Below are 21,762 nucleotides of genomic sequence, written 5' to 3' on the forward strand. Positions count from 1 at the left end.
TCAGAATCAAACAAACCCCTTTTTGAACAAGTTATAGTGACTTTTTTTATTTGAGCAAGTTAGAGTGACTCAATTCTATTAATCTGAAGTCTGAACGCTGTGTAACGGGTGGATTTGAAGCATTGCTCTTTCCTCTCAGCTTCCTAGTTCCTTGTAGTAGTGATTGGCCCCAGGGAGGGGGTATTGCTCTGCATGTGCCGTTATTATCTTTTTAATATTATGACTTATCATCACTTTGGTGCTTTTTCCTTAGGTGACAATTGACATTTGTACTTAACGGTGTCATACTAGTTTTGGTTTTGGAAGCGGCCCCCCCACATGATCTTCTTTTTGTTTAATCAACTTGACTCCATCATCATAGTTAACAAAACCATTTTTTGCCCCAACCTTGTTGATGCCTAGTTCCATTCATAGCTCGTAGCACATTATAAATTTATTAGGCATTCATCATAAGGAGGATTGAGAAGATCAAACAAACAAGTTGGATTGATTATTTATTTATTTATTTATTTTTGGAGGAATTGACTTCCCAACTCCCAAGTGTTCGAAACACCTCTGCTAGATTTTTAAACATGTTCATGTGAAAATAACAAGACAAAACGATATAAGAAAAAGTGAAAAACCATGGAACAAATAACAGCAAGATTGGACGTCACTTTACTTAATTTTGAGTAAAGTAATAATTCGGTTTAACCTAGTGAAAAACGATATAAATTCATGTACATTTAGTATTTTTTTAATGATTTAATATAGATAATCTATGAATTAAAAAATTCAAGAATTTCAATAGAGGACTAAAGTATTATTTTAACCTAATTTAATCATTGTTAATTACATATATTGATATAAAAAACAGCCCACAAACCTAGTGGCTGACACACCGCCGGCCAACAAAAGACGAATAGGGCCGTCCTCCCCCCACCTTCTGAAGTTATCTTAGAATCTATAGGCTTTAACTTGAGAGAGCAACATGAATTCAAAACCTCATCATACTTGGAGAATATTATATAAATGTCTCATGTATAATCCCTCAATTTCACCATATGTTCATGTTGTTTGATTCCTATGACTTATAAGTAATCATTAGTGAAAAGCTGAAAACGTGTACCCAAGTGCGAGCTTATATTAATCATTCTTGGGAGAGACCATACTTAGAGAAAGTAGGCAATATAAAATATGGTAGGTTGCCTGCTTTGGATGCTAGCACACCTGCTTAGATAAAAGTATAAAACAAATGGTTTCAACTTGTAAATATTTGTTTCATTAAATCAATTTAAAAAGATTTGTAGTTATATAATGTTCATGTGGTAAAAACAAAACTCAAATAAAATTAAGTGAGAAACCTATTCTTCTACATATATAACTTATCATGATGTATTGCTCTGAAAATAACTATCTCCTTTTTTATTTATTTATAACAAATCATAAAATAACTATCTTAATTAGTTATGAACTTATGATCAGTTATGATCTTAGCTATCCACAACGAGACTTAAACCAATTAAATTTTAGCTCATCAAGTCAATAAGATATGCTCTGAACTGGTATATTTTCTTGGAATTATTTTTTTTTTAAATGAAAATGAGGAAGAAATTATCACAAGGGATAATATATAGACAATTACTTTGGTATTTGTTAAAATTAGACGAAAAATTTTCCTTTCTTATATATTATATTATAATAAGTTTAATTGTACACAGATTTAACATATAAAATAAATATCTTGACATATTTATTTAAATTTAAAGTATTATATTTAAATTAAGCTCTAGATAATTAACCTATCGAATTATTTCTATTCTTATAGAATTATAAAACTTAAAAGATGCTTGAATAATTTTATAGTATACTTAAATGTGTGTTTCAAAAACTTATATTTATCTAAAATTTATTATACAACTATGTTAGGTATATATATACCAAAATTAATTACCATATGTTTGTGTATAATATATATATTATTTAACTTATTTTTAATATATATTTTATATTCTAATATGTATTTTATACTAGTAGTTAATTTTAAGTTCAAATAACATTTTATTTAGGATAAAATATTATTTTTATTCTCAACATTTGTATTTTTTAAATATTTCTAATATTTAATTTATTTTAATTTTATTTCTAATATTTTCGATTCATTCAATTTTATTTCTAACGTTTTCTATTTGTTTCAAAATTATTCCTATACGTTTTTAATTTTGTCCTTATTAACATTTTAAATAGATTTAACATCTTTGGATAATTTTAATGCAAATAAAAAATGTTAGAAACAAAATTAAATGTAATTAAATATGAGAAATATTTAAAAAAATAATAAAAAATATATTTTATTCTTTTTGTTTATCATATATTAAATTAATTATGTGATTATTTCATTTTATACGTTAAAAAATATTCAAAACAAACTTATTAGAGAAAAATCTAAAATAGTTCCTGACAATTACCTCAAAAGACAACGAGACCTTTAACAAAAAAAAATGCAACCCAGCCTCTGACAATTACCTCAAAAGGACAACGAGGCCCTTATGCAAAAAAAAAAATCAATATTATTTTTTTTGCACAAGAACTAATCCGTCTCAAAAAAAAGATCAGGAATCAAATTGGGTGTTTTTTTTTTTAAGTCTCGTTATCCTTTCGAGGTAATTCTCAGGGATCGAATGAAATATTCACTGAACTTATATTACATAATAACACAACTTATTACATAATAAGTTAATAACATATATTAAAAAAGAATAATTTATCTTTTGATTCTGGGAGAAAGCGTAACAAAATTGTAGTCGAAAACTTGGTTTTTGACTCGTGGCTTGACTACTTCACCGAAAGCGCACTAACCAAAATCCTTCTTAGGAGTAGGACTATCTTTTTCTTGGGTCATTGTCAGAGTATAGCATCCTCAACTATCTATCTCAGTTGCAGTTCAACCATCATAATTGAAAAACAGTTGACATATATAGCCACTCTCTCGTACCTTCACCACTTCACTTTATTGGGTGATGGTCACATGTCTTTTTACTCTTCTGATTATTTTGTAATTGCACCAACAATAAAGGTCATGATACTATAAATACAATTTAGTTTAACCCTGAGTAATAATATACTTGCCAAAGTTGTGGTTCAATAATTATACTTTGATAATATGATAAAAGGTATAGGGCAATAAAAAACTTCACCCTCAATTAAAGTCAACATGCACATGGTTGGAATAATAAGTAGTAAGCATATTTACATTAGTACCTTGATCTATGCTAAAGTTCACTAGCTACAACAAAACTAAACATGGAAATCAAATCAAACTAGAATTTATGAAGCAGCACCATTTATTATAATTTCTAATACAATAAACCGAAAGAAGAACTGTCCTGGGACTCTTGATGATCAGTATTTGCAGCAACTAGTGAATCAAAGATACTGACCCAGTTTTGATCTTCTTGGTCTTCCTCTGCTCCAGCACCAATGTGATGACTCCATTGATGAACTGATGAAGGATTCTTGTCAATTTCGTCGTTCCTCGCGAATCGTCCTCTAATGCGCGGCCTGCTGTCTGCTAAAGTCTTCCTGCAAACATACTGATGATTGCAAGAAGAAAACAAGTTATTATCTCCATTAAATAGTATATATAGTGGTGGACCAAACAGTAGTACACTATCATTTTTAAGTGATTTTTTTTTTTTTACTCCAAAGTTTTAGCATGACATTAACAGGGTTACTACTTACTTACCAGTAGTTAGAGCAAGACAAGTTTCATAGTTCAAAAGATTCATATCATCATGTCATCTTATCATATATTAAAATACACTTGAAATCACACTTATGTATAATAAATTCAGCAGTATTTTGTCTAAAAAAATAATAAGCATTTCACTGCGTTCCACAATAATCCACACCATAACTTTCGCTAGTTCATTTCTAATTACAAATTTTGTTTTGTTTAAGTGATTATTCATGTGCAGATCTCTTCAAGTTAAAAACACAAAAGGGAATAATAGTATACCTTAATTTTCTTGTTGAAGTTTCTTTGGTTTCTCTTGGTTCTATACCTCTCAATCCTGAGTTTCTTCTCCTCAGGGCTATACCTACATGCTCTACTCATTCCTTCAATGATCATGCTGCTTTCACTTGACAATGGACTATCAGCTGATTCATTATTGTTATGCATGATGCCGCCATGAGTAGTCCCCTGTACCAAGAAAACAAACGTTGCATGCCAAGAATGAAGGAATGAAGGAACGAAAGAAAGCTAATATATGGTGCGTACGTGGAGATCACCGGTGCTGCAAACTCTCCTAAGAGGAGCGTCGTCGTCGAACAACTCAGCCAAGAGAGCAGAGAAGGGATTCTTATGGAGAGAGTTGCTGCTAACGCTCCTCTGCATCACCGACCCATGCTCACTATTGTAACTACCGCTGCTACTACTCTTGTTGAAGCTTACTATCTCCGAGTTGTTGCAGTTCAGAAGCGATTCCAACTCCGTGAGGGCCAGTTCGTCCGGGAACGGGTGCACTGGGGGATAATCCGGCGAGAGAAAAGTTGATGATGAGGTGGCGCGTGTGTACATGGCGCGTGTGATTATTACAAGCAGTTATTATTTGTGTTATTAATGGACGCAAGTGAGAAGTGAGTAATGCACACTCTCATTTATATAAGAATAAGACAGTAAAATTTGAATGACGTGGAGAATGACATCATCTTCTTCATAGCATTTGGTAAAGCGTTGACCTCTAAACATTCAACTCAGACACACTTATTAGGAGTGAGAAGAGGACCGTTGCTACGGTAAAGTGTAAACCTTATATTACCAACATTTTAACAAACTATAACTCTTATAAAAATATTTTTATGCAAAACTAATATATGTGATTAAATTGTTTAATATTATATGCACCAAGCCACCAATTTGTATTCTCTTTATATAAAAATATTTTTATAAATCATAATATATATATATATATATATATATATATATATATATATATGGGTTAATACTCAAATTCGTCCCGATTATGCGATTTTCATTTTCGTCCTCGAATAATTTTTTTTTAATTAAATTAGTCCCTGTAAGAATTATTTTAAATCATGTTGGTCCTTCCGTTAACCAGGTGACGTCGCCGTTAGAAATTAACTGACGTGAAATGTGAGCTGGCAGCTCACCCAACCAAACGACGTCGTTTGGCAACTTGAGAGTCTTGCAGTGAAACACCACCGTTTTGAAGGTAGAGTGTAACGTTTTACACTTTGTTTTTGATATCTAACCTCACTTGTTCTTTTTCATTCTCACCGTGACTCTTTGTTTCTCTGACCCATAAGCAACCATCACGAAGACAAAGAAGACCGCCCCATTGTCCGTAAACATTAGAGTAGTCGTGGAGCATTGTTCGTGCGTCTGCTCTGGAACTTGGTGAGAAAGTTGAAGGCAACTATACAGCATTGTTTCTGCGTTCGAAGTGAGAGGTAAAGTTTTTTGTATCTTGTGAAAAAAAATTGGTAACACTATATAAACCCCTAGTTTTTGCATTATATGATTGAGTCATCGTTAAGAATATGTTAGTGCATAGGGTCTAGAGTTTCATTCCAGGATTTGGTTTATGATCGGCTATATGCATAACTGAGGAAAGACTCTATTTTTGTGGTTTAGAAAAATGATAACTATTGTTTATGTTAATGGAGTAATGGTTACTGGTTTAGTTGTTATGTTGGTGATGATTTAGTGTTTTTCATGTTCTGTTTTAAATTTTTTATAGGATTTGGAGGCCTTGCAAGCCTTAGATGGAAGGTCCTCCGATAATATTTATATTTCATCATGGTAAAAATTTTAAAAATAATGAGAAAGAAAGTAGAATCTATAAACCATATATATATATATATATATATATATATATATATATATATATATATATATATATATATATATAACTTAGAGAGAAATTTTAATGCTTAGTTTGGTAATGAATAAAATCGTTCATAGTCTTTATTATAATAATCAATCTTTAAAGTAGTAACTAAAAATTCTAAAGCAGTAACGTTATCGATTATAAAAAAAATTATGAAAACAGAAATATTTGACAAAAAATACTAAAAACAGTAAAAAATTGTCTTATTTAATATTTATTAATTATTGTAATTATTAATAAATACTAAATAAAATAATTTTTGACTTTTTTTTGTTATAAAAATAAGTGTAAAGTATGTTAAAAAATTCTTTCTTTAAAAAATATTTGATAAAGGAAAAGTATAGGTAGATAATGAAAATACTAAACAATAATGTAAACAATGGATATATCAGATGTTCATTTCACTAGGTGTGCGGATAGTTATTATAATATTAAGAGGAAAAAGTCTAGGGGGCCAGCAATTTTATTGCATTTTGGCCAGCATGTAACCAGCAGAGAAAGGTGAGCCATTGGATGAAATCTCACACCAATCTCACACCATCAAATCATCATTGATGGCTAGTTGATGGCTACCAATCACAAATGTTGCTGGCCCCTAGCATTGCTCTATTAAGAGATCAGTAATTTAGAGATATAATGTGTTTTGATTTGATTGGTGGCTCTTCATGTTATTCAAAAAAATTATTAGTTACCTAGCATAACCCTTTGATAAAATATTCTATAAACTTAACTTGTGTGTTGAAATCTTTTTTACACTTATCATGCATCCATCCTATTTTTTTCAAAAAGCTAAAATATATTTTGTTCTCAGACAAAAAATTATGAAATTTAAGATCAAAATCATCACACAAGAAGAACAATTAGTATTTTGAAAACTAATTTTTTTACGGGTAACTCCCTCGCCAATGTGATCATCTTAGTCAGTTTAACTCAGCTGAATAGTTATGTTAATTGATCCACATTATTGGACATAATTGTTGAGCGATTCTAAATTTGGATAGAACTACTATTGTTAGCATTGTTAATGTCTGATGGCATTTCCGGCATATGGAAATCCATTTATTTATGAGATTCTTCGAGTTTGAGATGAGACAAATAGCCCCGTGTGTCTCCATTCAGCTAGTAAAATAAAGTAGTTACTTTTAACACAACAGTGCGTGGTTTGGTGCCATTTGCACTCCAAATACACCCACCCACTGCATCTTTATAACCATCAGGATCTACTCCAACTCACTTCAATCTGTACTCTCACAGATGGCACATCTTTTCACCATTGTACGGAACTATAAAATACTAACACGTCTCTCGACTCTACACTCTAGTGTACCATCTTCCATTTCCATCTTTTTATTGAGCGTGTTAGGATTTTGTTCATAAATAAGTGAATAACAGATAGATACAATTTTTAGAGAGCACACGAGTTTTGTGGGACTAATACTTTAAAAAAGAGTATTACGTCAAAAATCGAACAATTTTTAAAAAATCATTGCTCCATAAAAGTTAGTTATTATAGTAGAAAAGTCTAAAATTTTAAAGTTCTTTTTAAGGTATTAATCCTAGGAGATTTATAATATGAACTTATTCATATAAATTTTTTTATTTATTAGTTAGCTTTGTTCTTATATATAATAAGTCTGGCGGTAGATATATAACCTGTTGTTCTATTTAGGGATTGAGCTCTCTTTCACCTGAAGTAAAAGAGGTAGATGTAGGTTTTAAGAGAAACAGCAGCGACGTGTATCTACAAAGAGGACACGGATTCGGTACGCGGGAGGTGTTAGCGCACCGAAACGCCCAAAAAGCTGTTTGGCACACCGGTCAGCTAGGAAGCGTCAAAATAAAAATGTATGGTTTTCTTGGGTCTTTTTCGCAATTTCATATAAAATAGAGGGGTCACTTTTTCAATTTTTAAAATGAATACATTTAATTTAGTTGTTAAAATTAGTTGGACACTCAGTATTCAAAAGAAATAGTAGTGACGTTTACCTATAAAGACACTTCGAAGCTCAAGTAAGTAAGAATAAGAGATGAGTATAATGTTATTCAAAATAAATAGCGTATACCTTCTCCTTTTAGAGTTTTTTCTTTTTATAGAATTATTGTGATAAATAACGATTAATTTACAGACCTAATATTACGAAACTATTAAGAATATTAGCCTAATTTTATAGTAATTATTTTTGAACATTATTTGCGTTCATACCAAAAATTTTATTAAAAGAAAAAAAAAATGCATACCTTTGATTTAACATGTTTTATTTATATAGTTTCAATCTATAGACCGTGTAGGTCGAATTATTAGTAACGGATCAAGCTTAACGATGAATTTCTAAACATGCAAGTAGATTATTAAATGCTTTAAATGTCTGTGAAAAAACACAGTTACTTATATAATATGTCTAGTTTGATTCATTATGGAAAACAATATGAAGTGAGTGTTGGCAGGGCACTATATATGCTCAGAATCTCTAATTGGTCAGCAGAGTTTGTAGTACTGGCACTATTGTTTACTGATTCATGGTCCTTTTTTGTATCTCTGTTAATATATATTGCTTCTCAAATCAAAGGGCATGGAATCTAATCGTACCCAACTTGCATTGCGTCGTCTCTTCTTCTGACCCTACCATGCACCATTTTCCGAGTAACTCTAATTTTCTACATCCCTCCCATGTGACACATACAGTATATGTAATTATGTATTATGTATAGTACCTGCCATTTCTAAAGTAATTAAATTAATTAACCTAGTAAATTAAGATTCTTAAGGTGGGTACGTCGTGTATGTGTTAGGGAAGATTTAGAATTAGGATTTTTTACGACTTTTAAGACAACATACACCAAAGTCTTTGTTTTCATTATCACCATCATTAGATTATACATAGCTCCATATATATCCATGCTGGCGCATGCAGCTTTAATTAGAGACAACAATATCAACATATGTTAGTTGTTGCATGTTATTGTCGGAAGGAGAAAGAATGTCTAGAATGATCTATCAATCCCTCTTGATTTTCTGTAACTTACCTACTCGTACCACTACTTGCTAAGAAATCAAATAAAATATCTATGATAATAAGATTTTGTTATTCACTGCACTATAATTAACACTTAAGGCATGTACTACCCTTAGATTATGATTTTTTTTTCAGTAATTAAATATTCTACATACTCTTGGTTGCTTCAATATATATATAAAAGAAAATTTATAAGCCAAAAATGTTCGGAATATAATAATAAATCAGTCCAAAATAGTACAAAGTTATTTTATTTTGTATTTTTTAATTATTATTAGAATAATTAAATAATATATAACTTTAGATTGTAGTCTCTCTAGCAATAATACTAATTAATAATAAATATTAGAACATGAGAGTTTGTATTTTTTTTAATTTGAATATGAAAGCAAAAGTGGTGTTGGACTCGGATATGGAGAATACAGGTGCTTCATAGCCATGTGGTGTCAGTGGAACAGAATTTGGATCATGCGAGTTCTCCATCAGTAAACGGACACTCCAAATTACGTTTGATATTCCATTTCATAACAAAAAATTGACAACAAAAAATAACTCGGAGAGTCTGTTTTCTAGCTTCCGAAATTCATATTTGTCCAACCACAAGTCGGATCATGCGATTTCCTAAGCAAAATTTTAAAATCAAACAACTCGCATGGTCCGATTTATATACTCTGAGTTTTTTCAATTTTTTTTAACACAAATCAGACCTTTCAATTTGTGTACTTTGAATTATTTTCAACTTTTTAAACACAAATCGAATCATCTGATTTGTATACTCCCACAAATTTTAAAAAACACCAAAAATTACTATCTTAAAGTATATCACTCATTTTGCTTCCATATCAAAATTTTTTAGCCTGAGAGTTTGTACAAGAGACACACCATTTTTTTATACAACAGTTACATCCACGAATATTGCTTCCGAAAATAATGAGCCAATTGAGAAGCAGAATTTGAAGGGGAATAATGAACTAAATTGAAATGGTTGAAGCTAAGCAAAGGGAGAATCTATTACGCATTAACGTTGATACATCTTTGTCACTATAGTCCCCACAGTGCGTGCTGCATAATCTTTTTCAGTTGGCAACTAGCTAGCTAGCTAGGTCTTCCATTCATTCATATATATGCTGCTAAGAAACATAAATGTGGTTCTGTTTTGGTAGAGCAGATTAATAAATAAACCTGCCATACATCCCCTGCCATTAATAAATTTTAATTGCAGCTATACCTCATACATTTTCTTTTAGCTTCACAAAGTTTACCATTTTGATGAGCTATGTCAACCCTAATTTGTACTTAGCAGTAATTCTTCGAGATAAATTAGAAAGTCAACTTTTTTTTTCAACTAATATCTAATTTTATTAAATTATTTCCTATCATAAAGTTTAAATTATAAATTTTAACTTTAAATTTTAAATACTCCAAAAATTGAGAATTATAAAAATAATTTTACAAATAAGAATTTTGACAAAATATTAGCTAATTAATTAATATGTTTCTTTTCATGTAAGTTCATATATTCAGTTGATTTTTAAAAAATAAAAAATGGAATAAGAGAAGCATGGGATGATCTAGCTAGTAGTGGAAGCTCCATCATTGCATATAAGAATTTATAGCATACAATGATAAAAAGAATGTATTTATGGATTTTCGTTTAACTACACTCGCATTTACGATAAACCATTATTCCAGAAGGAACTAGAGAGTGCTACCAAGTGAACATGTTCCAAATTGAAATTATTGATACCGGTTGACTTTTCAGCACTGTTACATCGATCGAAAGGTCGATCTGATTTGATGTTTCTGGCTAGCAAAATAAAAATAAATTAGTAGCGGCGATTTGGGAACTTTTTATTTTTAAAATAGAGTGGTAGTGGTGTTTTTTTTAAGGAAAAGTATATGGAATCAAAATGTGACCAACCAAAAAGTAAACAAAATCGTTTAATTAAAATCACTTTTTGAATAATATGTTTGAAAATCGCTCCTGAGATCACTGAGCACAAACCAAAATTCGATTTTTTATGGAACCCAAACATATTTTAGCTGATTTTTGGCTGATATACTTTTGGTTCTCTAGTTGTTCTCTTTTTTTAAATGTAGATTGTTGGGGTGTTATACTAAAATGTGGAATCGTTTAACTAGAGAAGCAGAAATCGGACCGCCCGATTTATTAGAGGTACAGAAATCGGACCGTCCGATTTCTGAGAGGTACACAAATCAGACCGTTCGATTTGTGTTAAAAAAAATAAAAAAAATTTAAGTACAGAAATCGGACCCAAGAATTTGTGTACTTTCTATAGTTTTAAAAAACACCAAAAATTACAATGTTAAAGCATATCACCACTTTTACTTCCATAACAAAAAAAAATTAGCAAATTTGGACATATTTAAATTTAATTTGTTTATTTTCTTATGATATTTTTTAATTTGACAAATCAAAAATTAATTTATCGTAAATTTAAGTTATATTTAAAAATTTATTGTTGTCAATAAATTATTATATTATAAGATAAAATTTAAATTTTAATATTTATTTAAAAGAACGAGTAATTTCACCGGTCCAAATTGGTTTAAAAAGAAATAAGTGTTAAATGATGAAATTAAAGAAGAGAAGAAAGAATGATAATATAGCTAGCTATATAGGTAGCACCGGCCTGTGCAAGAATTGAAGTCTTAGTAGCTAGAAAGCTATATGAAGAAATAATAATAATAATAAAAATGGAATTTGAGTCTGGTGGGGTTTATGCTTAGATGGAAAGCTGAATTCTTCCCAATGGATACAAGACAACGAAACAATTTGCACCCCCATCCGATCTTTTCAAGTTTCAACAGTTATCTCCACTATTATCACCCATTCCATCTTGCCCTAGCTAGATTCGAGTCAACTCGTTAAGACTCTCAACTTCAAACTTAAATTTACCAGTTTTTATTGGTATTTTAGTGGATAAATAATACATCCATCTTTTAAGTTATATATATACTAATAAAAATGTTCTACAAACATTTAGAAATTAAATATTTATAAAATATAACTAAATTTAATTCGTTTAGTAGTTAGTTTATTATTTTGTATAATTAAATATTGAGAGTTTAAATTGTCTTATCATATAATAATTTATTAATCAACAATAAATTTTTAAATAAATTTTTGATTTATAATAGATTAGTCTTTGATCTCTTAAATTAAAAAATATCATAAAAAAATCAAATTAAATATAAAATATTTATTATATTTAATTATACATTTTATATATTTTTTTTATAAAATAATTAACCATCTAAAAAAACCCGTGTGATGGAGGTTGAGGGCGGCGTGAATAAGAATATATCATGTATGTGACAGATGGAAGGAATTAATATAAATAAAAAAATATTATCTGTATATTTAAATTAATTATTAAAATTAATTATTATATTTTTATATATAAAAATTTGTATTATTTAATTTATTTTTAATATATATTTTATATTAATGATTATTTTAGTGATGGATTTTGACTGACACATAGCATGAATGAATGGGAAAATATCGGATAAGGATATGGATCATACCATTAAGCAGCGTATCATAATAATAATCTCCGCAGGTATCACTTTCTCTCTTGTCATGTACATTAGTCTTGTATGAAAAATTCACAAACTAATCATATAGGACTCTATATCCCTTCTTGTTTCAACGTATATGTGTCGATTTGTCATTTCATTTAGACCTCACAAGGCCTTTAACCGTTGACTCATTTTAATTACAACTCTAACAAGTGCCATGCTATATATATATATCGATCAGCATAATGGTAAGAGGGGTAAGGTCATTTTCTATCCTTAATTAAGCACTTTATACAAACTCTATAGAAATTGGTGGAAAAAGTTGACATGTAACGAATCATGATCATTATGTTGCAAAGAAATGTGTACTAATAAAATGCTATGTATAAGACGTAAGTGCCTATATATATATACGTCCAAGTGAATACTGAATAGGCTTTTTGGCTAACGAAAAACGTGTTTCTAGCTTAGGGTGGGTCGTTCTTTCATACTCATTCTACCGGGTAAGAGTTTTACTTCTCTTGGACAATATTTGCTCTTAATTGTAATTTAGAATTGAGATACAAGATTATTAAATTAAAAGTAGATATATTTTATACTGAGAAGGAAAAAATTATGTTTTCTTTCTTTTCCTGTCCTTATTATTAGAGATTATTATGGCAATGATGTGCCAATTAAGGTCAACACAACCTTATTAATAAGTAGTTGTCATAGTTAGGCTTCAATTAATCAATTATGTTGTAAATATAATACTTACACTTAATTAATTTTAAAATTATTTGTTTACATAAATAGTACTATCATATTTTTATCTCTTAAATTTACTAACACATTTACAAGCATAATTATCAAAATTGAAATGATAATCGAACCAATTAGGTTATTAGGTCATTGGGTCACTAGTTCAACCAATGTGACATTAATTAAACCAGTTCTCAATTTTACGTAAATAAAAAATATAAAATAGTCAAAAACTTAAAATTAAAATTTAAAATACATATATTTATTAACATTTTAAGAATAATCAAGCCAATCTAAAATAATATAGAACAAGAACAATAAGTATTTTATTATTTTTACTCTATCATAAGTATTTTTGTTTTGTTTTTATATTAAAATAACTATTATTTTTAAATTTTAATAATTTATTTATTAATTTATACATATTATACTATTCTATCTTACAAGTATTTATTGAAAAATAATATTAACAGATATTGCATAATTATCAAAAGAAAAAATAAATAAATTTATAACTAAAATTAAAATAAATTAAATAAAAGTAAATCATTTGACGAAAGATATCTATAAGTTATTATAATTTGCATATATACTAACAAGAAACATGACAACTTGGTGGCCCATTTTCAGAAGCTCTAGAACATGAAGGTTCGTATCGGTTTTAGCTTTCAATTGAACCGATGTAAGGTTTGGTTTATTGATTTTTCGGTCAAATTGATCGGTCTGATTTTAAAAACTATACTCACAAAGGAGAAGATAGAGTTTCTAACAACTTAATACATTTTCATTCATATAGAGATATTAAAGTATATGAGTTTCAAGCTTTTATATAGGCAAAATATATAGTTAAACTTTACAACTCATATTTGACTTTGCATTATAAACACTACTTCTAATATGTTGTAAGTAATTTGTAACATTTTTAAATCTTTTAAGATTTTATAAAAAATATCATGAATTATAAATTTTCAAATCTTCTAACAAGTTAGTAATATGTGGAGTCTTCTAGTTTCTTGTACTTTTATCCAATTTGACAATTTACTTATTTCATGATCAATCATGATGGTTTTAATATAAAAGTGAATACAAATTAATTTATTGTATTCAACAAATCATAAGGAACCATTTGGAATGTTGAGTCAAAGGTCTTGAGAGGCAGGCAGGTAATATGGTTGGAAGTTATTAAAGTCTGGCCTTATTTTGTGTCTGGCGATTAATAATTTCAACAAAGAATTAGCAGATTGTATTATCATTGATTTGATATTGCAAAGAAAAATTCTCATATTTAGTTGTAAGCAGGTTCATAAATTTAATGATTGTGCCAAAATGGATTGTACCTATATATCTAGCGGTAGCCATATATAGCCTTGGCTAGGTGGGAGGAGGACCTAAATTATCTTTTCTGAAAGCCAAAGAGAGAAATAAAGATGAATTATTATTATGAGAAGCTATAAAGCAGCAAGATTCCGGGCATGTCATGATCTTGTCATTTGATGTTGATATCACACATTCTCCTATCATTTGTATTTGCAATATACGCTTCAGTGTTGTTCCTGAATCCTGATTTTGATTATTTACTATATATGCTGTGAGTTCTAGGGTGAATATGCGCGGATTATTCATCACCATTTCATGGGACTTTTGTTTTATGAGATGATGGTGATTAGCATGGTGCTTAAAAAGTTGTGTTTGGCTTATTAAAAAAAGTTAATAATTAATATTTAAAATTTGTCACAGGAAATAAGTTAAACAAAAATTATATACTAAGTTATAAGTTTTATATAATTCACCTTAACTTTTATGTCTTGATTTTGGACGATATATTTTTTATTATTATTGGGATTGATATATTATTGTTCGAGGGTGAAGCAGACTAACTTATAAACCCTAATCCTAGATACCTCAAATGGATTGGACAATCTCCAATTTTAGGTACAAGTAGATACACTTATACATTCTTCATATATTTACCAATTTTTTCTCCTTGAATGCAATTAGTAGGAGTTGAGCCCGAAATCTTTAAGATGGGGAGGGAACGGAATGCCGTGTGAGCTAAGGCTCATTGGCATATTATCTGGGTTATTTAAGTTTGGACAAGGAGTAAATGCATGATATATACTTATATAGGCCCATAGCTGATGAGTAGACTAATTCTTTCAGTTGGACAGTGAATGCCCTTTTGAACTTGCTGATGGTTAAAAGGCCCAAAAAAAATGTTGTTGATGGCTATAGACCCAAAAATGTGATATTAGAATCAATGAAAAATGTTACTTAAAATATTATTATTGCAGATAATTTCCAACGTCAAGTTAATGAAAACTCCTTCAAGTATTCATACATGACTATGAAGTGGTGTCCATTATTGAGTTTAGATGCAAGCACGTGACAATAAAACATGTTTAAACAATGTTTTCAGAGATATTTGATGACCTTCAATCTCAAGTGATGAATCTTAGCTTGACAAAATCCGGGATGATATCCATAGCTATCCAATGAGAAGGATCAACTACAAAATCTTTGTTCTTCTTAGGATTAGAGAGTTGGTGAAATAACTTGATTTGATTTTACGGTAACTCCATACATACCTTGCATTTCAACCATTCATAAACTCACCTATCTAATTAAGAACAAGTATATATAAAGCCACCATGTTGATCACACATTAAGATCAACATTATTACCCCAAATTGCAATTCAATGGCATTATCCATCTTTAGGCAATACACATTTGATGATTCATTCTTACAAGTATTTGTATCGAGTAAGTTCCTGAAGGAGTTCCAAATTGCCCTGACATACGCCACAGACTATGATGAAGAGGGTGTCCCAACCAATGGGGTGTTCAGACCCACTTGGGACCTAACAAAGGTCACTGCCTCAGCAATCTCTCAGTTCAAGAAGGACCATCCTGATGTCAATGTCAAAGTCTTCATTTGCATTGGAAACAAAGGCACCATATTCCCCTTCAGCCCTCTTGACAACAACTCATGGATCACCAATGCAACTCAATCAATCACCAACATCATCCATAATGATCACTCTGACCTCCAAATTGATGGCATTGATGTCTTATACGACCACATCAATGCCACACCCGATGTTTTTGTCGACTGCATTGCCCAGGTTAGAGTTAGAGTAGTATTATTTAAACATAATGGTTAGAATATAATTAGGATCAATTAGTATTATTTAGTATATCTGAATATTTATTATAGGAGATTACGTCTTTATTATTACGATTCTCTTAATACCTATAAATACCTTTTATATTGTATCATTCCAGACAACTTGAATACACTCAATAATACACAAATCCTTTCTCCAGTTTAGTCTCTTGTTTCTAACAATAATTATTGATGAAAAATATATCATCACTATTTTGGGCAGGTCATGAAGAACTTAAAGGATGGTGGTGTGATTAGTGTGGCTTCAATTTCACCATCCTCAGGTCTCAACAAGGACTTCTACTTCCCCTTGTACAAGACGTGTCCAATTCTAATTGACTGGGTAGATTACCAGTTCCAAAATGAGGAATCTCCAGTGTTGGATCCAAAAACGTTGTTGGTGCAATACAACAAGCTAGTGGGAGAGTTTTATCCGAAAAGGAAGCTGTTTGCTGGGTACAGTGCGGAGAATGAGGACTGGGGTACTCTCTCTCCAATTGTGTTCTTTCTTGGAGGCATGGATATTCTCAAGAAAAGAAGAGGCGTTGGTGTCTCCATCCATTACCATAATTACTATAATAACCAATGAATAATGCATGATCATGCAACAATTTCTACCTCAAGCTACTCTACTCTATATCATATACTTATGTGCTGTTAAATAAGACCCATGTTCTATTCTATCACATATGTTCCTATGAATATGTACTACTTATCCTTGTTAAATAATAAAATACTATTTAATCCATTTGCATGGCAAGGGAATAATAATCATTAAGCATCTATACAATGTAATAATAAGTGGATTTTGTATGAATTCCAATGGTTTTCTTTCCTGCTACGGCAGAAGATTAAGCAGAGTGCTCCACCAATATTATAACACTGTTTGAGATAAGATTTTGGCCTTCCACTTCTTGAAATTAAGCACCAATGTTACTCTAAATGCTTTCTTTGTCAAATCGTCATGAATGTACACAATAGGTTGACAATTTTGTGAAAAAAAAGTATAGAAATTAAAATACCATTTTATTAAAATAGTACTCTGGAAACAAATACATACATAGAAAGCATATAGTAACAGAATGAAGACATATATACATAAAATCTAATGAGGAATAGCCAAAAGTGCTTGTGATTGCTTCTCATATTTGAATCCATTAGCCTTAGAATCATCAGCAGACCAGACAAAGATACCATGAAGTTTCTGCTGGCTCTTGAGAGTGCTACATGCAGTGAAGAATCCACCATCTGGTGACAACCCTCCACTCCCATCACTGATAAAACTCACCAACACCTTCCCACCATTATAGTTTGAACTCTGTGTGTTGAAGTACCCTATGAACTCATCCACTGTGGTTCCTTTGTCATATGCATAGAACTGAAAGTTCACATAGTCTATCAGGCTTCCATAACTCTTCCACAGTGTCATGTAGTGACTCTGGACAACGTCGTCGTCGAACGGAGCTATAGAAGCGAATTTGATCACCCCATTTTCCTTGAGAGTTTTGATCAACTTTCCAATGCATTCAGCAAAGGTATCAGGGTCTGATTTGAAGTGCTCATAGTCGATGTCAATTCCATCTAAGTTGTACTCCTTGATTATGCTTGTGAGCGAAGAAACTGCGTTGGAAACCCATGAATCCACCGAAGATGGATTGAAGTAAGCAGATTCGCCGTTAACGCTGTCGCCGCCGAGACTAAGTGCTACCTATTAAATATTACAGAAATGTTTGGTAATAAAAGAAAATTAACAAAAAATAGTCAGAATTTGGTTACTATTCATTAATTGTTATAATTGTAACAAGGTAGAAATTCAGGTAAAGTCGACTTCACGTGAAGTTGATATCTGAGAGTTGTTAGATAATTTGATTGATTTGACTAAATTTTTATTTAACGGCTCTTAGGTTTGTAACAATTAATGAATGTTAAATAAGCAAGTTTTTAACGGCTAAAGTGGTTTGTAACACACCTTGACATTGGAGTTCTCGGACTTGATGGAAGATACTTGGGAAGGGCTAAGATTCTGATTGTCCCAGAAGATGTTGAATTTTCCATTGGTTGGAGAAGTAGAAGATGAAGTATCGTAGTCAATGGCAAAGGAGAGAATGAAGTGGAAGTCAACGTTGGAGTTAACAGGAACATCTGAGAATTTGACATTGTTGAACTCAGCTCCAATGTATTCTCGGAACAAGTTTGAGTCCGAGGGTGGTGTTGCTGCTGCGAGGAACAACAATGAAGCGTTTAGGATGAAGATTGCAAAGCAAAGCTTGCAAATACTTGGAAGTTCCATTTGTGCTTATTAGATTCAGAAGGTGTTAATTAATTAACTAATATGATATAGCACACAACTTAGACATGCTTAAATAGAGGAAACGCAATCCTTCATTCATTTTCTCCAATCTCAAACACAACCATAAATCATCAGTGTTGAATTTTATTTTGTTTTTTTGGTCAACGAATATTATTCTGGCGCCTTGCATTGGAAAATATCTTTGACCACTCAGGTCACCTCATGCGCAACCAATTTCATTTAATATTTGTTACATTTTTCAAATTTGGTCCATCTATATTATTAGGTTGATTTTTTCATATAAGAATTTCCAAAGAGATTATTGAAAGGAACAGATCAAGATATATCTACTGGGTTGATATCCTTTGACATATTGTAATTAAAATACATACAAGTTGATCCAAATACCACCACTTGCAATCATGCAAAGTTGCAAACTAAATTTTTTTTTTTTTCTTTTTTACCAAAGATAGGAGATTCGAATCCGCAACCTCTTAATTGAGTATGGGGAGACTATGCCATTTGAGCTAATAACTCATTGGCTGCAAACTAAATGCTTTAGTAGGTAATATTGATTAAACAAACTTGTCAATGTATAATAACTAAGAATTGCATGAAAGTCTAAGTTTCTAATCTATCATATCCTAAACCTCTTCATTCTAAATAAAAATAACTAAAATCTAAACAGATTATTTACGTGTAACTAACCCACACAAAACAAGTTAAAACATATTACAAATAAGCAATTGTATAAAATTAATAATTAAAAATAGTAAATAATTTGATATATTTAATTAAATTAATATCTAATAATTCTTTACTATTAATTTACACACACAAAAATTGCATGAATTTTTATATATAATGTTAGAGACGTAACACTTTTAGTGATAGAAATGTGAAGAATTGGTTAATTTGATTTTAATGCAAGTCAAAAAATAAGAAAAAATTGTTAATTACTTTATATCTTTCCTGATCCCGGTAGAATAATGGAGCTTACCCACTAAACTTTTGTAAATTAAAAAAGAAAAAAAAATAAAAAAATTGAACCAAAAAGTGTATAAGAAGGGTCAAAGAAAGAAGCGGTTAATGATTTCATTCGTCACGGAGACTTCGTTGGGATTGGACGCCAAAGCTTTCAAGTCTTACAAGGCAAAGCGTCTCAAATCTAAATCAACCTAACCCCATTTATTATTTTATGATGAAATATCTTTTCTCTGCAAATAAGTCATTTGAGAAGGGAGTTGTTATTCTCAAACTTATATAGTTATATTGCATTGCGGAATAAATCATTACTACTATGGTACTAATACACCAATCTAAGGAGTCGGGACTAATAGTATTCCATCACTCTGGTATAGGGTATGAATAGCAGACAATTTATAAAAAAATATGTTAATGATAATTGAAAATTTTAAAATAATTTAATACGTTTCACTAAACTGTTCAACACAATTGCTTAATCATATTTTTTGTGAATAACCATTAGGGGATTTGATACGAGCCCATTAACAGCTGCTACTCCCGGCCCAATACAGTAAACTGAAAGTGATGAGATAGTAATTGGGCCAGATAAACCAGCAGCTGAGCAGAGGGACAAACGGGTGAAGAAACAGCCAGCGTGGATGAAGGATTATGAACTTTAAAATAAGGGCGCAGTAAAGTAATAAAATCAGAGGTAGTATTGAGTTAGTTACGTAACAACTTAGAGAGAGAAAAGGATAAAAAGGAAGGCAAAGAATAGAGGAGTGGTAAGAAATTATGAATTGTTATCATTGAGGAGTGTGTCCCTCCCTCGAAAGGGAAAATTATTGTTCATTCCATTCAGATTACATATACATTGATATTTGATTTTTACTTCATTCTGAACTGCATGATTTCCTTGATCTTTTTGTGGTTGATATACTGCTGCTTGAACTTAAATTGCTGAACAGGACTAACAATTGGTGCTCTCGTTGAGAGTCGAACTCAAGATAACGGAAGGAACTCGATTATCCCGACTAGAAGAATTAACACTCTCCAATAAGCATGAGGTAGCGACGCTGAGCCGTGGTTTGGTGGAGGCGAACGAACGGATAGCAGGGACGCAACAGCAACTTACAGCGATGGATTCATCACTGCGTGCTATTGAAAAGCTGCTCCGTGAGGGTATGAAACTGAAGGCAGCTAGTGGCGATCCCAGTTTTGCTAGAGATGATGTGGTGGAAGGCTCGGGATCTGTTAATTTGGATGGAGAACCACAATGGCCCCGAAAATTGAAGGTGGCCGACCTTCCTATGTTCGAAGGAGATGGAGTAGAGGATTGGGTTTTCCGGGCAAGGCAATACTTGGAGACCTTCAACATTCCAATTGAACAAAGGATTCGGGTACTATCCTTCCATCTGGTGGGTGCCGCCTATGCATGGTACCGCTGGGGAGTCAACAACAATATTGCGTACACCTGGGACTCATTTCTTGAGGCGCTGAATGCTCGCTTTGGCAAGAACGTGTTCTATGATCCAAGAACAGCCCTCAAGGAATTGAAGCAAGGTGGGTCGGTGGAAGAGTATCAGTGTCAATTCGAAGAACTGAGCAACCGTGTGACAGGGCTGAGTGAAGAGTGGATTGTGGCTCTGTTTACCGCTGGGCTCCAAGAGCACCTGAAGTGCGAGCTACTGCTGGCCCGACCCAATTCCTATATCCAAGCTGTCTCTCTTGCCAAACTGCATGAGCAGAAACATGCAGTAACTTTGGGCCTCACAAAAAACAATAGCAGCAAATCAAACTCCTCATTTGGGCCACCGAATCGGTTTGCACCCAACCGAACTCTACACCCAGTTTCCCAACTTCAGAAACCCATCACTCACACCGTCACCTCTTCAAACCCTTCGTTCCCCCCACCCCCTCAACCAATTCTTCTCCCACCGCACCACAAACCCCACCGGTCAAGAGACTCACCAGCGCCAATATACGTGCACGCCGGGAAAAGGGACTTTGTTATTATTGTGACGACAAGTACAGCCCCGGTCACCGCTGCAAATCATCATTGCAACTCCTAATGGGGGAAGAGGAATTACGGGAACTGATGCAAGAGCCTCATACGGCAGTGGTAGAGCCAGAATCTGATTCCGACG

At 31.7% G+C, this 21,762-nt stretch overlaps 3 protein-coding genes across 3 annotated transcripts; 1 reads left to right on the plus strand and 2 right to left on the minus strand.

Moving 5' to 3' along the window:
• Window positions 1-3,113: 3,113 nt before the first annotated feature.
• On the minus strand, window positions 3,114-4,617 carry LOC112773314 (zinc finger protein CONSTANS). Its single transcript, XM_025818393.3, has 3 exons — window positions 4,262-4,617; window positions 3,998-4,183; window positions 3,114-3,572 (listed from the first exon to the last, which is right to left on the minus strand). The coding sequence occupies exons 1-3, from the start codon at window positions 4,559-4,561 to the stop codon at window positions 3,336-3,338; spliced, it is 723 nt and encodes a 240-aa protein (XP_025674178.1). The 5' UTR covers window positions 4,562-4,617; the 3' UTR covers window positions 3,114-3,335.
• Window positions 4,618-15,858: 11,241 nt separating this feature from the next.
• Window positions 15,859-17,107, plus strand: LOC112772786 (ruBisCO-associated protein-like). The gene is made up of 2 exons (XM_025817784.3): window positions 15,859-16,318; window positions 16,583-17,107. The coding sequence occupies exons 1-2, from the start codon at window positions 15,893-15,895 to the stop codon at window positions 16,946-16,948; spliced, it is 792 nt and encodes a 263-aa protein (XP_025673569.1). The 5' UTR covers window positions 15,859-15,892; the 3' UTR covers window positions 16,949-17,107.
• A 259-nt stretch (window positions 17,108-17,366) lies between these two features.
• Window positions 17,367-18,812, minus strand: LOC112772785 (chitinase 2). The gene is made up of 2 exons (XM_025817783.2): window positions 18,329-18,812; window positions 17,367-18,067 (listed from the first exon to the last, which is right to left on the minus strand). The coding sequence occupies exons 1-2, from the start codon at window positions 18,647-18,649 to the stop codon at window positions 17,465-17,467; spliced, it is 924 nt and encodes a 307-aa protein (XP_025673568.1). The 5' UTR covers window positions 18,650-18,812; the 3' UTR covers window positions 17,367-17,464.
• Window positions 18,813-21,762: the final 2,950 nt, after the last annotated feature.

Source organism: Arachis hypogaea, chromosome 18 (genome assembly GCF_003086295.3).
Source record: "Arachis hypogaea cultivar Tifrunner chromosome 18, arahy.Tifrunner.gnm2.J5K5, whole genome shotgun sequence".
Taxonomy (NCBI): Eukaryota; Viridiplantae; Streptophyta; class Magnoliopsida; order Fabales; family Fabaceae; genus Arachis; species Arachis hypogaea.

Bases quoted from the DNA above. Each gene is read 5' to 3' on its own strand.
- LOC112773314 (XM_025818393.3), bottom strand. From the start codon at position 4,561: ATGTACACACGCGCCACCTCATCATCAACTTTTCTCTCGCCGGATTAT. The intron at 4,184-4,261 runs GTACGCACCATA...TTCTTGGTACAG, and splicing joins GCAGCACCGGTGATCTCCAC to GGGACTACTCATGGCGGCAT. The intron at 3,573-3,997 runs GTATACTATTAT...TGCAATCATCAG, and splicing joins ACTTCAACAAGAAAATTAAG to TATGTTTGCAGGAAGACTTT.
- LOC112772786 (XM_025817784.3), top strand. From the start codon at position 15,893: ATGGCATTATCCATCTTTAGGCAATACACATTTGATGATTCATTCTTA. The intron at 16,319-16,582 runs GTTAGAGTTAGA...TATTTTGGGCAG, and splicing joins TTGTCGACTGCATTGCCCAG to GTCATGAAGAACTTAAAGGA.
- LOC112772785 (XM_025817783.2), bottom strand. From the start codon at position 18,649: ATGGAACTTCCAAGTATTTGCAAGCTTTGCTTTGCAATCTTCATCCTA. The intron at 18,068-18,328 runs GTGTGTTACAAA...AATATTTAATAG, and splicing joins CCGAGAACTCCAATGTCAAG to GTAGCACTTAGTCTCGGCGG.